Below are 16,650 nucleotides of genomic sequence, written 5' to 3'. Positions count from 1 at the left end.
GTGATTAAAGTGTGTCGACTCGCTGATCAACTACCAAAATCTCACAAAAGTATGCACCTAACCTCAAATTCTTCTCTACAAAGTCCGTATACACGCAAATGTAAGAAATGAAATAATTTCGAGAACACCTAAAAGAAAAGAAAACGAGAGAACACTGCAAAATGCGATGCGTGTACCATAAGTCCACGCTGTGAAAAGTTTCCTTTTCAAATTGTTTCCAACATCTCGCCATTTAAGAAGAAACGTGTATATGCACATCTATATAGAAGAAAGTTGAAGAAACAAGCGTGGCATATTATATTTTACTACAAGTTGATGTCTCATTTCTCACGTGACCAATCAGCAATCTACGAAACCTGACATGTTCACATTTTATTATACCACGAGCGTTAAATTATCCGTTCGTTCAGTGTCTACTGGTAATTCAGCTTAAACCGTCACTTCGATAAGTGTCACCGTTCGCGAATATTCGCGTGATTCGATGCGAGCGAACTATCTCGAAGGAAAGTTTCACCCGCGAATTCTATGGCTACATAGAAGAATTCTCACCTATCGAATATTTTACGACCAATTTCCAATGATTGAGCTAGGAAAATATGTGGGATTTATAATTTAACATATCGTTGAAACGGAAAATTGGTTGGAGGAAAAAAGAAGAAAAAAAGAACAGTAAACGACGGAATTTATTAAACGTTATTAGGAAAAATTTCTCGTAGAATAATTCAACATTCGAATGGAAATATACTTTTCCCATGCAAGATGGAATTTTTTCGCGGAATTTTTTTAATAATTTCAAACGTCGAAAGAAATTTACGCGAGTTAGGTTAGGTTTAAGTTACGCGACGAAATTTGGGTAAACAGTTCTAAATAAATCGGGACATCGGATTTCGACCGTTTCCCGCGAGTAAATTTTCGTCGACGCTGCACTTTTAATTCGAAGGAAGGAAAAAACAGCTCTCCCCTGCCGAAAAGTTACGATTTATGAATTTAAACGTACCGGGTAACGTTGACGAATTGGCCTCGAACCCCGGGTATTACCCCTGTTTTCCAATCTCAGTCCGCTGTTTTACGAGCCACTCTACTTATATCGGAAACATATTACCATATTATATACGCATCATTGGCATCGCCATTTCTCAATCTTTTCGCATACTCGAATCGACCCAAGTGCCGGATAAATCCCCGCTTTATTCACTGTCAATTGACTGCGATTTAAAATATGTGGCACCTTCGATTTCAAGATCGTTCATGTTTCGCCCTCCCCCCCCGTACACCCCCGCGTGAAAATATTTGCTGAAAGATCACAAAATTCCGACAATACGGGAAGAGAAGAACCTTCCGAAGAATAGTTTCGATGGAATTTCCAGTAAATCCTCATATACCGGGTGTCCGAATTCTTTTTGATCAAACTTTGCCAGTGTGTTCTATGGGCATACACGAGAAGAAAATGTTATATATACATAGGTCGTTTGAAGCTTCGTTAAAAAGTTATAACAATAATACGAAATTCGAAGAAAATTGTAACGAATTTAAGGTTATGGCACAAAATAGGAATTGTGTTTACTAAGGTCACTGAAGATGTCCAATGTAACTTCTGCCATTTTTGTCTCGTATCCATGGCAACCGCAAGTTTGTTACAACTTCTTTCGTATTTCGTAATTTTCCTATAACTTTTTAACGAAGCTTCGAACGACCTATGTTCATATAACATTTTTCTTTTACCTATACCCATAGAACATACTGACAAAGTTTGCTCCGAAAAAATTAGGACACCCTGTATATACATGAAAGAAAAATAACGAAACCATAGGTTTATACATCTCGTACAACGGTTCCAAGAGTTATTTAAAATTTTCGAGTATCGAAACAATTGCTTTAATAGAATACGAGAAAAATTATTCACAAAAGCCAAAAGCGTTCTCACTTAACTCCAGTTACATATTCATTTATTGAAACGTGACAGACAAAGGGGGATTACTTTCGGAAACAATGATCACTTTCCAGAAGCACGGCTGTAAAATGTTTGTTTGTCGCGATTTGAGACCTAATCAAGATGGAAATCGAATACAGCCGCTTCGTTATAACGGGTGTAATTTTATATACGTACACATGTGCTTACTTTTCGTTTTACCACCGGCAAGTCCGGCACGGGAAATAATCTCTGCGCCATCTTCCCGCTTCCAAACGATCTCAGGCTTTGGATAGCCGCGAGCTTTGCACACCAACTTCGCGGAACCGCCCTCAGGTACCATTAGATCGTTCGAGGTCTCCTCCGATATTATGTCCGGCGGTATCACCACTTCTAGAAACGCACTCTGCAAATTGAACGTATCGATGGATCGTTAGTTGTATTGTGAAGCAATGAGAAATAGCGTGGGGAAGTAAAATTGAACGGGCGAGAAGAGGAAAGAAGAGATTCCATACTTAGGTCAAATTGAACTAAAATTATTTTGATCTTGAAGAATCTTTTTATTTTCAATTTCTGGAAAGAAGGTGCAGTGAAATTTTTTATTTCTTCTTCTTCTTCTTTTTATCTATTTAATTAAGCTCCTTGGTCGAAGAATAGATGAAAATTGAACTGTGATGGAGATAGCTATGGCTAGTTATTTACTGAAATTATTGTATTTTGAAATTGTGAAGGATAACGTCATAATGAATAGTTTTTCCTTTTGAAAATCAGTTTCTTTGATTTTCCCCAAAAAAGGTGCAGTGGAATTTTTTATTTCTTCTTCTCAGCTGTTTGATTAAGGTTTTCAATTGAAGAAGAGATAAAAATTGAACTGTGATAACCACAGCTATTTCGCTATTTACTAAAATTATTTCAAAATTCTGAAGCATAAATTTAAAATAGAAAGGTTCTCCGTTTCAATCATTAATTTACCTGCAAATCAATTTCCTTGATTTTCCCAAAAAATGAATTTTTCATTTCTTCTTCTCACGTATTCAATTAATCTACTCGTTTCAAGAAACGATAAAAATAGAAGTAGAGGATGGTATTGAATTTCGCGTTAATATTTCAAAAACTATATTCCAGTTCTAAGTGAAATTTTACTTTTCACCGATTAAAGCATTTGCAATCTGTTTAGAAAGAGCATTAAACAAACGTTACGACGATAATTAGATTAATTGAATTTAAAACTCAGAAATATCCAAAGTACTTAACCATTCGCAAAGACAAATAAAAAACTGTCAATCTGCCATTTGTCGAATTTCTAGATCGAGGTATGTGAACCATGCAATTAGAGCGTCATTCTTCGACCGTTGGAGCTGAAGACGTCGGATTATCAAGCGGGTGTATTAACTAAGCCCGGAAAACAACGACAGATCGTCGTATTTCAAGGATGCAAATTCCACCAAAATTTCAGAACATAATTCTGCGGAATTTAGCTGCCCCCTGTGCAGAGCAGGCTGGTGGAAAACACTACTTCCACCAAGCAGAGAACGGATTTCACTTTAAAATGAATGCCCTCCATGCGAATGCATCGCGTACAATAAAAATCTGACCCGGATTTCTCTTTCCTCTTTCCTTCTTTCTTTATTTCATCTCTTTCTTTCTTTTTTTTTTTTTCTTTATCGTACACTCGCTCTATTCGTGAAGGATAGTCTTTCCATACCTGGCTCTTCATAGGATCCGTGTTCACCTGGCACATATAAATGCCTCGATCTTCTGGCCTTACTCCGCGAATGCTAAACGTCCACGTGTTGTAGTCAGTGTGTGTCGCTGATAAACGCGAGTTGTCCGTGATCACGCTCTCTTGAATCGCCAGGATCGCCTTGGTGTCCGCTTTGATCCACGCCACCTGGCCTCACAAACCCATTTCTTAACACATTCCACCTTTTTCGTACATTTGTGCACGGGGCCGCTTGCGTGGCCACCGGCTTATCGCTAACAATATGCACAAGCTCGGTGCTTTAATGCCTTAATTGCTAAATAGATGCGCGTACAGTTTACTCTGCGGGAGATCCCACGTTTGTTCCGGACGCCTCGCGGCGGGAATGAAGTATGCTCGAAAAAGTTTTGAATTTGTCGCGCTTGCCGGTGATATTTTACACGGGGTATTGATTTGAACGCAATTGGAAAATATTGGAAAGTAAATGCGGATTTTAGAGGAGAAAATTGAAGGCTGTGTCATTTACTATTCTTTTTTTTTTTTTAAGTATGAGTCATTTGGAAGTTTTATCATTTTTACCGATGTATGCGTGTGCAGTTAGAACATAATTGAAGAGTTCTTAGAGAAAACACTGTAAGTGCAAAATTGAAAAATTGACAAGTAATTATTATTAGTGTCTCTAGATACGAACATTTTTTATTTGAACGCAATTGGAGAATATTGGAGTGGAAAATAAATGCGAATTTTAGAGAAGAAAATTGAAAGCTATGTCATTTACTATTTTTTTTTTGTTTTTAAGTATGAGTCATTTGGAAGTTTTATCATTTTTATCGATGTATGCGTGTGCAGTTAGAACGAAATTGAAGAGTTCTCGAAAAAAACACTACAAATGCAAAATTGAAAAATTGACAAACAATTATTATTAGTGTCTCTAGATACGAATATTTTTGATTTGAACGCAATTGGAAAATATTGGAAAATAAATGCGAATTTTAGAGGAGAAAATTGAAGGCATTTACTATTCTTTTTTTTTTTTTTAAGTGTGAGTCATTTGGAAGTTTTATCATTTTTACCGATGTATGCGTGTGCAGTTAGAACGAAATTGAAGTGTTCTCGAAAAAAACACAACAAATGCAAAATTGAAAAATTGACAAACAATTATTATTAGTGTCTCCAGATACGAATATCTTTGATTTGAACGCAATTGGAAAATAAATGCGAATTTTAGAAAAGAAAATTGACAGCTATGTCATTTGATATATTTTTTTTAATTATGTGTCAGTTGAGAGATTTATCATTTTTATCGATGTATGTATGTGTAGTTAGAGCGTAATTGAAAAATTCTTGAAGAAAACCCTATAAGTGCCAAACTTGAAAAATTGATAAATAATTATTAATTTGCAATACGGCAATGAAAGAGTATAAAAAAGGATGTTTAAAGAAATATTTCAAATTTTTAACGAAACAAAATAAAACGAGTTCAACAATCACACGAATTTTGCAACGAAAAATTTACAAATTCGAAATAGGTATCTTCTTTTATCATTGCACTTTATTATCGTTACGCGAGAAACGGCAAACGAATCGAATAATCAAAGAGAAGTTCTGCACTGAGAAACTGTGTGCATGTAACGCAACTCTCGCATAAAAAACGCGAAATTACAGCACGATAAATTTTGCCACGCCATACAGTTTTTCTTTCTGTCAGTTTTTTCTATCTTAAACGGAAAAATACGACTCGTCCCAATTGCGTGACTTATCTTACATTTCATAGCTGCGAGGATATCTGTCGCGCTATTTTACTTCTGAAAAAAAAAAAAAAAATTAATTCCAATTAAATTTCCACTCCGATTAAACGGGGTAATTTTGAATTCTGAGAAATCGCGGCAGATTAAACCTGACGAGTGCGAAAATTTCTTTGAAGAGTAATCAAGGTTTGTCACACGTGGATAACCCAGGTTAGTTTTCCTTTTGAATTCGAGCATGCTTCATTTCTGGACGAAATTCTCAAACCCTGCGAAGGTTTAATCAGTTTCGTTCTGATGAAAAATGAGCCGGTTCCTTTTGAAATTCATACACTTGCGGAAGGATATCAATTGTGTGCATTAATCACGTTGTTTGATTAATTCGACTTATTTGATTATTTTCTTCAAATGTCTGTATTTTTTTTTCTCTTTTTAGAACAAGTATTAAAAGAAGAATTAATAGCGAGTTTCTCTTTTTCCTTCCGCAAATTTACGTGCTTTCAACCCAAAATTTCAATCTCTTATATTCCTGTACACTCCTGAAACCAGCATTTTCTGGATATGAGGCTACTAGCTTTTATCTGTTCCTTTTTTCACGAACATTTTGTTGTTGTAAAAAGTAGATAACTTTTGGTTTCGTTTTGTATCCCCTTTCCTTCGAAACACGTATTCAGAGTTTCGTCTCTTTTCTCCCCTTTTCAATCAAGTAGCTTGAATTATTAAATTCTCTTATTCCGTTTCCATAAAAGGTTTCAGATTTAATTTTTTAAATAACGATATCTGGCGATGTAAAAAGAGAACCTGCAATTACGTTCTTACGCAAGATTTGTAATAGCAGCGAGGCAATTTTTTCGTATTATAAAATTAATTACTTCAATTAATTAGTTCTTTGTTTAATTGTAGTACCCGATGCTTGCCAGATTTTGACATTGCTCGGTCTATTTTAATTAACTGAAAATCATTCTGTTGATATTTTCATTACCTTTTGTCATCGACGAACGTTAATTTCTTACCGTAAATCACAATTATTAAATATCAAACAATTCAAGGAACAAAATCAAATAATTTCTTATCATAAGATATGTCATTCGCAATTTTGAACATTGAACAATCCAAAAAACCAAACGCAATAATTAAAAAAAAAAAATGAAACCTATAATACAACACAGACTGAAAAAAAAGAGTTCCAACGAATGTTAATTTCTTATCGTAAAATCTATCATTCGCAATTTTAAATATCAAACAATCCAGAGAACGAAATAAAATAAAAGAAAGGTAAAAAAAGAAAAAAATCGTTCATCAGGGAAACATCTCGACAATCCCACAAAACAGAACGGTATCACCGCAATTCTGAAAGTACATCTCCCGTTCTGTCGTACAAAAGAAAGAATCGCAAACCGGCGACCCCGGAAAATTCATTTTCAAACGTCAACGTTTCTCTCCCGAATAAAACACCGATATACCGTCGGAGGGTGGAGGGAGAGAGAGGGGGATGTACGCGAAGTTTTCGGGGAAAAGCGGCTTGAACGGTGGCTTCCGGCCCTTATTTCGCATAGATATTATTGGCACGAAATTGAACCGGCGGCATGTCGAATATTTGACCTCGCGTCGCTTTGAAAGGCTATCTATCAACCAACAAAAGAGGTCTGCGGTTCTTATCGATAACTCGAAAGCGGAGTGTACAGAGAAGCCTTAACGTTGGAGGGGTTCACCGGGAAGGAGGTGGGCAGAGAGGATAGATAGAGATAGAGTGATAGAGTGTGAGAGAGGGAGAGACGAACTGGTGGATAGAAGCTAGAGAAGGTAGGGAGGAGGGCTCTGAGTGTTTGGTAGTGACGGCCCTGTGAGTGCCTCCACTTATAATACATTATACGAGGATAGTAAACCCCCTTCTCCTCTTCCTTCTACTTGCTCTCCGCCATCCTGAGCAGCTCCAAAAACGAGCTCTCTTCGGGAACTGAAAAAGTCCTCCGGACGACAGATGCTCGCGATTCTGAAACATTTATGCCACTTTTCCACCCCTTCGTCGTTCCTTCTCTCTCTCTCTCCTGCTTCTTCTATATCTGTGATGCTCCTTTTGCTACTACACCGTCCTTCTTTTCAACGAGTGATTCTTTCGGGTGGATTCGTCGATCAGTGATTAATCGTCGACCTATTTCGAGATCTCGAGAGAGCAGAGGTAATGCAGGCGTGCGATCGTCTGTAGGGATTTTAGGCGCGTTTATTGGCACTCTTCGAAATAATTACGGTGGAGTTTTGTTGTTTTTTTTTTTTGGTTTTCTTTTTTAAGGGAACAGTGATTCATTTTGTAGTTTGTACCTTGTTGAGTAATGTCTGTTTGTATTGGTTGTTAAATAATTAATAATCCTTATTTTAAACTGTAAACTTTTATTGGACACAGGGAAGGTTCGCTTTTCTACTTGATGGTAAGAGCACTGTCTGCGGACTGAGAATACTCCTACGCAACGCCCTAATATTGCCTACGACCCTGCTTGGGAACGAAGGGCCTTTTGTCACGTATCATAAACATTTAGATCTTCACTAAACAGAGGTGGTAAGGATAAACGGATTTCTCCGAACGTATACAAAAGTACTTCCTAGTAAGGCGTTAGATTAATTTTTGTTATATCTAACTGACTGATAAATCTAACAGTTTGAAGGAGATTTAAATAGGAGGTGGAAATTCGATTGGGGTGAAGGATTGTACAGTGTTTTTGGGAATTGAGTTAATTTTTGAAATTGTATTCTGAGTGAATTTGAAAGTAAACAAGTAGAGCCAGCGTGAAATAAGAAAGTAAGGCAGAGTTTGGGAACTGTGTTAATCTCTCGAATTAATTTTAACTGAATTTCAGATTAAAAAAGTAGAATCAGCGTGAAATAAGAAAGTAAGACAGAGCTTGGGAACCGTGTTAATCTCTCGAATTGTGTTTTAACTGTAATTTGACAATAAAAAAGTAAGGCAGAGTTCGGAAACAGCGTTAATCTCTTGAATTAATTTCGACTGAATTTGAGATTAAAAAAGTAGAATCAGCGTGAGAAAAGAAAGTAAAACAGAGTTTGGAAACTGTGTTAATCTCTCGAATTGTGTTTTGAGCGTAATTTGACAATAAAAAAGTAGAATCAGTGTGAAATAGGAAAATAAACCAGAGATAAATCAGAAATGTTTGGCACATCAAATTATTAACAAACTGCGTGACATTTCCTACATTTTCGATAACGTGTCTCCTTAATTATTTCGAACAGCACAATAATCCCTCGCATAATTAATTTCATTCGACTTTGCACGTGCACGTGCTTGCTTTAAGAGTATTGATTAAATTTCGAACAAAGGTCCAGAAGCCGATATCTGCTGGCATATTGCTTGATACTTTTCGATTTGCGGTGATGCTTCCACGATAAAAATCATAGTTTCGCTCATTCCTTTGTCATCATTCTCACAATATGAAAAACAAGAAATAAACTTTTAACAACGAAATATCTTTAAAACCAAAAAAAGAACGAACAATTGACAATGTTTACATTTGATCATTAATTACATGTAATTCAAACTTTCCACAAAATTCCTCCTTCAAACTTCCACGATAAAAATCATAGTTTCGCTCATTCCTTTGTCATCATTCTCACAATATGAAAAACAAGAAATAAACTTTTAACAACGAAATATCTTTAAAACCAAAAAAAGAACGAACAATTGACAATGTTTACATTTGATCATTAATTACATGTAATTCAAACTTTCCACAAAATTCCTCCTTCAAACTTCCCCTCGTAAAAGTCATGAAACGCCTAATACCAAACCAACGCAACGCATAATCCAGTTTCATTAACTTACCGCAGTGCCGTAAAATTCACCACCTGTATCATCAACCATTCACATTTAACCTACCTTCCTATCGCTTACATTATTTCTCTATTGAAACGAACTTGCCTCGCAAGCCGCAATAAACTCAACCCTCGCGCACAGCCCCCTAAGAAAACTGCGTTGAAACGCGAAACGCTTGGCCGTTTCACCGAAGGGAAAAAGGACTCCACCCCTTTCTTTCGATCAGGCAACGAGCTGCCGCCGTCGTGCCGCTCCCCCGGCTCGAAATATTCACAGAAAGTCGAAAGTCACGGAACGATCTCCTCCTGCTAGATATCGCGGAGACGCGAAAGACGAAGAAGAAGAAGAAGCGGAAGAAGGGAAACCCTTTTCTCGTTCGGAAAAACCTCTTCGCCCGTTCGGCAGCGAAATCCTGCCCCTTTCTTTTTTCTTCTTCTCCCGACATGCCGTAGAAGGGTTCCGATATAATCCTGGGCGAAACGTAGAGACGTAGCATCTCTCTCGCCGGGGCGCAAGAGATCGCAAATTTGCAGCACAATGAGCGGGCCACGACTTTAAAGGGCTCGGGCTCTATGGAAACGAGTTTATCTTAAGCGAAAAGACGCCCCCTCGCCTAATGCAGTTTCCCTTACGCATTTTCAACTTACGACCGTCCTACCTTCCTTCAGCAATGTCGCCGACGGGGGTAGAGGGGAAACGGAGAAAAAAATAAAAATAGGGGGATGAAGAAAAGAGAAGAGAAATAGCGAGCGTACATATACAGAGAGAGAGAGAGGATAAGAGGTCGATGGAAGGCATGGAAAGACGACGACAGAACGGGGGCGAAAGATGAAGAAGAGAGAAACAGTAGGGAGGGGAAAGGGTGAGAGAGAGGAGTGGAGACGTGGAACCCTAGTCAGATATAATATCACACTACGTGCACCTATCTCTCGCGGTCTCCATTCTCGGCCCTCTTTCATATGCAAAACCATCGTCGGCGCTCTATTGTGGCGCATTGTGGGATCAGGAGCCTCGGTCCAGTCTACCACACCTCGTTTATTTCCCGCCATCTTCTCGCTCCGTTCTCCAACCTCCTACTCCTACCTTTTCTCGGCTACCCTTTAAGTCCTTCCACCGTACTTGTCCTCCTTTTCCATCTTCTCCCTTAGTTTTCTCTGTCTCAGAGACCTTCTCTTTCTCTTTCTCACTGTCCGATCCGACAGCCACTTGTACACACCGCTCGCATCCGCGCTTTTATTTTCTCGACTTCTGTTTTCGGTAGCGAGCTACGGCTGTTCCTTTCAACAGCATGCAGATAAATGGATAAGCTCGCTAATTAAAAGTTTCACAGGGCTCGATCTTCCTTTACTTCGCATCCTGATGCTTCGTCCTCTTCTTCCCCTCGTTTGATCAGCCAACCCATCTTTCCCTTTTTTCCTTCTGCTTTGTCTAATGTTGTTTCTTCTTTCCGCTTCTTTCCATTCGACTGTGCTCCCTTCGTGTTCTTCTTCCTCTTCTCCTATCGTACTCGTCCACTTTCACGTTTCTGGCACGGTGGTAACCGGCTTTACGCCGGCGCGATTTCACCGAGTAGTTTGCTCCCGCTGTTGCTTTTTGCTCGGCCACCGGGGACAACTTTAAAATGTTAGAATTTATTACTACACGGTGGGAACGGCTCGGAGCAGTTACAGTGAAACGCACTCACCCGTACGTGCGTTTACACACGCAGCACCACGCGATTAACCGATCGCGTCGCGTGACACGCACGACACTACGGCTTACGCGTCCTGTTACATGCGACGATCATTTTTCCCGTCATCATCGACTGGACCGATCGTGTCCCGCGAAAGGGTTGCACGGCTTGTTAGAGCTCGTTACGTGGTTGACGGCTGATCTCCTTTTTCAAATGTTCACGATGTTAGCGTGTTTATTTTTGGATTAGAGCGAATTGCGTTAGGATTGGTGATTGAGTGTTAGGGTGGAATTTGGGGGGAGGAAGATGTGCGAGGGAATAGGGAATTTATTCGTAAGTTATTGGAAGATGAATTTCGATAGGTGAAATTGACGAATATAAAGCTGTCACTCACTTTGTTGAGTCTGTTGCGAGCGTTCGACCTTGTTCGGTTCTGAACTCGCTGCGGTTCAGTCTTGACTTAACTATTCGGAACCTCGTTGAGAAGGTATATAGAGACTGTTCTTTTTTGTTCACGTTTAGTTGAACTTTATTCGTGATCTGACCTGACGGACGAGGGTGAGTTCGTTCTTTATACATTTTTGTGAAGTGGACATTCACCAATCAGGGTGCCTAAATGGTAGCAACAACCCTCTCCTTGCGCCCGCAGCGCGTTTCTTCGGAGAAGGGGATGCCTGCGAGCCGCTTTCGGGGGACCGAATTTGTTAATGCAAAATTGTCAGCCCCGAAAGCGGTACCGTTTTATGTCCAGAAAAACCTACCGCGGGCGCGAACAATGACGTTCGCGCGGCGCATGGTAGACCAAGGGGGGTCTGATCGGCCGAAGTGAGGTTAGGCCAAAGGTGACTAATGATTTTTATGGCTATAATCCGCCAGACCGAGGCGTTTTATGACCAGAAGAACAATGACGTTCGCGCGGCGCATGGTAGACCAAGGGGGGTCTGATCGGCCGAAGTGAGGTTAGGCCAAAGGTGACTAATGATTTTTATGGCTATAATCCGCCAGACCGAGGCGAGTCCACGTGAATTTGCGTGCGGCGCAATAGAGTCAGCTTTTGGAAGTTTAATTCGAGAAGCTCTGAAAATTTCAAATTTCTTTGGGAAAATTTCTTTGAGTTGGGATTATCTTTATTTTTAAATTTTACTGATTGCAAAGCTGAAGCATTAATATTTTGCACTCGAATCACTCTGTAGCATTGAAAGTTGAACTCGAGAAGCTCTGAAAATTTCAAATTTCTTTAGGAAAATTTCTTTGAATTGGTATTATCTCTATTTCTAAATTGTACTGATTGCAATCGTAAAGAGTGGATATATTTTGCACTCGAATCACTCTGTAGTATTAAAAGTTCAACAGAAGAAGCTCTGAAAATTTCAAATTTCTTTGAGTTGGTATTATCTCTGCTTTCAAACTTTACTGATCGTAAATATAAAGAAGATGACCACAAAGCGTTCATATTTTGCACTCGAATCATTCCGTACAGTCAGCGTCGAAAGTTCATCTCGAAAAGCTCTGAAAATTTAAAATTTCTTCGAGCTGCTATTATCTCTAATTTCAAATTTTACAGATTATATACAATAATTCCTTACCTGCAATTTTTTACATTACTAGCACATTTTTTTGTTAAAGTCAAAGTTTGTAATTAGTAACGAGTAATGTTGTTTCGTTGTATTTCCAGAATTATTAAAAAAAAAGTTGTATCTCTGCTGTTTCGTTTCGTTTCTGTTCCTATTTCAGAACAATCGAACCCATAATCCTGAACGCGAGTTGGGTTGTTCCTGTGAATACAGGTTTACTGGCTTCGATATACAACTGTAGGTGTTGTGGTGTCTGTAGTAACCAATTCGAATTATAGGCTTAAGGAGGAGGAATTTATTGATAGATTGGGTTGCTTAATTGACGGGGCAATCGTCTATCAAATGGATGGTTTCAGTTTGCATCTAAATCTAGCAATTCAATTCACCCACTGTTTTACTTTCTTTCAAACTTTTTAAGCTGTGAACCTACTCTATCATAGTACTTCTAATTTTTCGTTTTCTAAAAGTTTTAGTAATTCAACGAACAAATGCAATATTAAAAAGAAAAAATTAAGCCCGATTCGTTAATATGAACAATCGATTATTTTCCTTTACACATTGAAATGCGTACAATTTCGTAGTAAAACAGCTAACAAGTTATCACTGAGAATCATAATCTTGATACGTTTCAACTCGGAATTCAATATTGAAAAACGATCGAATCGTCGTATTTTCGAGTTATAGCCTTTTCTTCGATAATTTTTTTTATAACTAATATATATATCACGAAACTGTAAAATCCTGTCGATAAACAAGAGATTCAAGTTTTTCTTCGCGTTTATAGCCAATGTTACGTACACTTGACCAATGATAGATAGAAAATGAAATAGATAAATCAGACGCGATGCTTTCGAAGAATGGACCATTTTTATTCTATTCTATCGGTCTGGATTTAACAATCTTTTGGAACGATGATAACACGCTTTTATTGGATACAATAAAATCTGTCTGTGACATGTACAGTCGCCGCGGAAAGAATGTTGACAAGCTTTAAAAATGGATATTTTCGTTGCTAAACGGAAAGTCTGGGAGTAATGGCGTATAAATAAATTACGTATATTAATTAATATTGCATAAAGAAATACATATTATGTGGAAGGGTAGTGACAAAGATAATGCACAAATTTTAAGAATCGAGTGCGGAAAGTAAATTGACATCGCATATAGAAATTATAGAAATTAAATAATAAAAGTGAATAATGATTCTTCCTTTGAACTGCAGAAGATTTACTGCGTATGTAGACTATTTCTTTATAAAATATGATGTTACCATAGTTCAACATAAAAGTGTGATCAGAAGCAACAGTTTGTAGCATCTCCTTACATTCAATTTTCCCAAAAACTGAGCTTTTCGTGAAAAAATTTTGTTCCATATTTTCGCTTGATTTTTACACGTATAATTACTCACTGTGTATTCAATTTCGTCGAGTACAATACTCACAAGAAAATAATCCTCATCAACATAAAAGTATGACCGAATCCACAATTTGTAGCAACTCCTCAAATTCAATTTTCCAAAAAAACCAAGCCTTTCACAAAAAAATTTTGTTCCATATTTTCGCCTCATTTTTACACGTACAATTACTCACTGTGTACTCAATTTCGTCGAGTACAATACTCACAAGAAAATAATTCTCATCAACATAAAAGTTTCGGAAGCAACAGTTTGTAATATATCTTCAAATTCAATTTTCCCAAAAACCGAGTCCTTCAAGAAAAAATTTATTCCACATTTTCGCCTCATTTTTACACGTACAATTACTCACTGTGTATTCAATTTCGCGGAGTACAATATTCACAAGAAAATAATCCTCGTCAGAAGCAACTCCTTAAATTCAATTTTCCCAAAAACCGAGCCTTTCAAGAAAAAATTGTATTCTACATTTTCGCCTCATTTTTACACGTACAATTACTCACTGTGTATTCAATTTCGCGGAGTACAATATTCACAAGAAAATAATCCTCGTCAGAAGCAATTCCTTAAATTCAATTTTCCCAAAAACCGAGCCTTTCAAGAAAAAATTTATTCCACATTTTCGCCTCATTTTCCCACGTATAATTACTCACTGTGTATTCAATTTCGCGGAGTACAATATTCACAAGAAAATAATCCTCGTCAGAAGCAATTCCTTAAATTCAATTTTCCCAAAAACCGAGCCATTCAAGAAAAAATTTATTCCACATTTTCGCCTCATTTTTACACGTACAATTACTCACTGTGTACTCAATTTCGTCGAGTACAATATTCACAAGAAAATAATTCTCGTTAGAAGCAATTCCTTAAATTCAATTTTCCCAAAAACCGAACCTTTCAAGAAAAAATTTATTCCACATTTTCGCCTCATTTTCCCACGTATAATTACTCACTGTGTTATCCATTCCATCAAGTACAACATTCGCAAGAAAATAATCCCGGGGAAATCTGAAATTGAACATCGCGATAAACCGTCTAGAAACGATGCTCTATGGTTCTATACACATTGCTATAAAGATTAAGTACCCGCATATAGAAGCGTATTCAACTGGCTTCGATGTTGAACGTATGCCCAGCTGACATTTTTACAGGGACTCGTTTCGACATAAATTATCAAGCGAACGCGGGGGCGGATCTTTGGTTTCGAATTCATCGGATACTTTATGCGGGCCACGCGTTACACTGCTAAACAGATTACTTCGCGGCGTGTACCAGGGAGATATGAATTTTGAAACCGTTTGCTTTGATACATGCACATTCGTCCGGGGGCAAAGGCTTAACTTAATCTTCCTGGCTTTCGACGTAATTTGCGTCATGAGGTAAACGAGCTACAATTTCACCGTACATACCATGAATCTTTGCCTTCTCTCCCTTCTCCTACCACCTCTCATTTTTCAACTTTGATTAACTGTCTAACGTTCCTTCAATTTAAACAACTTTCTGCGTTTTTAGTTCTGCAACCACTTCTCATGTAAATATCTGTTTAAATCGTGGTTTTATCTTCGCGATGCTACTTCATTATATACAGGGAGAGTTCTTCACGATTTAGATTCAATTTTCCGAACGTCTCGATGGTCCTTGGTAAATTTACGCTAATGGTAGCTTTTGATAAAATTAAGAAAATTATTTTCAGTCGTGTCCTTATGGAGAAAGTATTCCGACGTTTCGCGAGCATTAATCGTGTTTCAGGAACTCTGATGAAGTGAGCTGCAATGCTTTTATCTTGCATACACTTTTCTCTCTCGAATATTGTAGTTTAATATTAAAAATGCTTTCAGAAATGTACAACGACATGACTTTGAAGTGACTTTTGCCTTCTGAAATCTCCAAAAACAGTGGCCTTAGAACAAAAATATTCGCATTGGTACCGTTCAAACTTCTTCAAACTAAAAACAAAATTGTTTCTCTGAAGAAAGCTTTAGAACATTTTGTAAAAAAGATTATACGTTTTTGCACTAAATTTACTTTTAATTACATATTTTCCTTTTTCTGTGCACAGTATTTTTCACATACAGCAACGGCGACAGAATACTAAATTTAGAATATCAAGCTTAAAGGTGTATACGACAATAAAGAATTTTTTGCACAAAGAAAATAATTCTAATTCAAAATTTCTCCACTTGTAAGTTCGAAGAATTCTCATCCTTTAGGATCTCCCAGGGTTAACAGAATTATATTACACCACTTTTCAATGATATTTTACAATACTTTCGAATCAGACGGAAATGGCCAAACGAAATAAAGGATAATTATATTTATCAAGTTCCAACGTTTGAGCATATCAGCGAGCCTGGACTCGAACGACTATAGGAGCCTCCGGCAATGACACAGGAAGCTTGATAATTCCAGGAGAGAAGACGTCTATCTTATTAGAAATTCCTCAGCCGAGCATCAGTCACTCGATTGTCTAATCTTCAATCCCCGGAGTTCTTCATTCCGTTGAATTTCAATTTCATGAAGACCGGCGAGCCTTTCTCCAAGGGCTTTCCGCAACAGCAATTTTTTAACGCGTTACCAGCCGTATTTCCCCGTAAACATTGCAGCATATTGTAACATGTACACTTCACCGTGTTTCACCTGAACCATGTTTCATGGCTAGCCATGTGCACTTCAACAGCGATAAACGAGTAATTGTTTCAGCGCGTGAAACAACGGCTCTTCTGCGCCCATAAAAGTGTCTCATCTTTTTCTCTTTTCCTTTTTTCACAGTGAAAATGCTCCAACTTATTTTCTATCTCTATTAATTTCTTA

The 16,650-nt window shown here is 37.8% G+C and overlaps 1 protein-coding gene across 1 annotated transcript in view; it reads right to left on the bottom strand.

Moving 5' to 3' along the window:
* The window catches only part of LOC108576517 (lachesin-like), a 258,907-nt gene that overhangs the window by 48,514 nt on the left and 193,743 nt on the right, over positions 1 to 16,650 (bottom strand). The window contains exons 3-4 of the mRNA XM_017939524.1: positions 3,615 to 3,800; positions 2,120 to 2,315 (exon numbers count right to left, since the gene is read on the bottom strand). Coding sequence (XP_017795013.1) covers positions 2,120 to 2,315; positions 3,615 to 3,800 — 382 coding nt within the window. The remainder of the gene's footprint in view (positions 1 to 2,119; positions 2,316 to 3,614; positions 3,801 to 16,650) is intronic.

This window comes from Habropoda laboriosa, unplaced genomic scaffold (genome assembly GCF_001263275.1).
Source record: "Habropoda laboriosa isolate 0110345459 unplaced genomic scaffold, ASM126327v1 scaffold376, whole genome shotgun sequence".
NCBI classification, from domain to species: Eukaryota; Metazoa; Arthropoda; class Insecta; order Hymenoptera; family Apidae; genus Habropoda; species Habropoda laboriosa.
The sequence above is the reverse complement of the archived record's forward strand: the minus strand, read 5'-3'. Positions and strand labels throughout refer to the sequence as shown.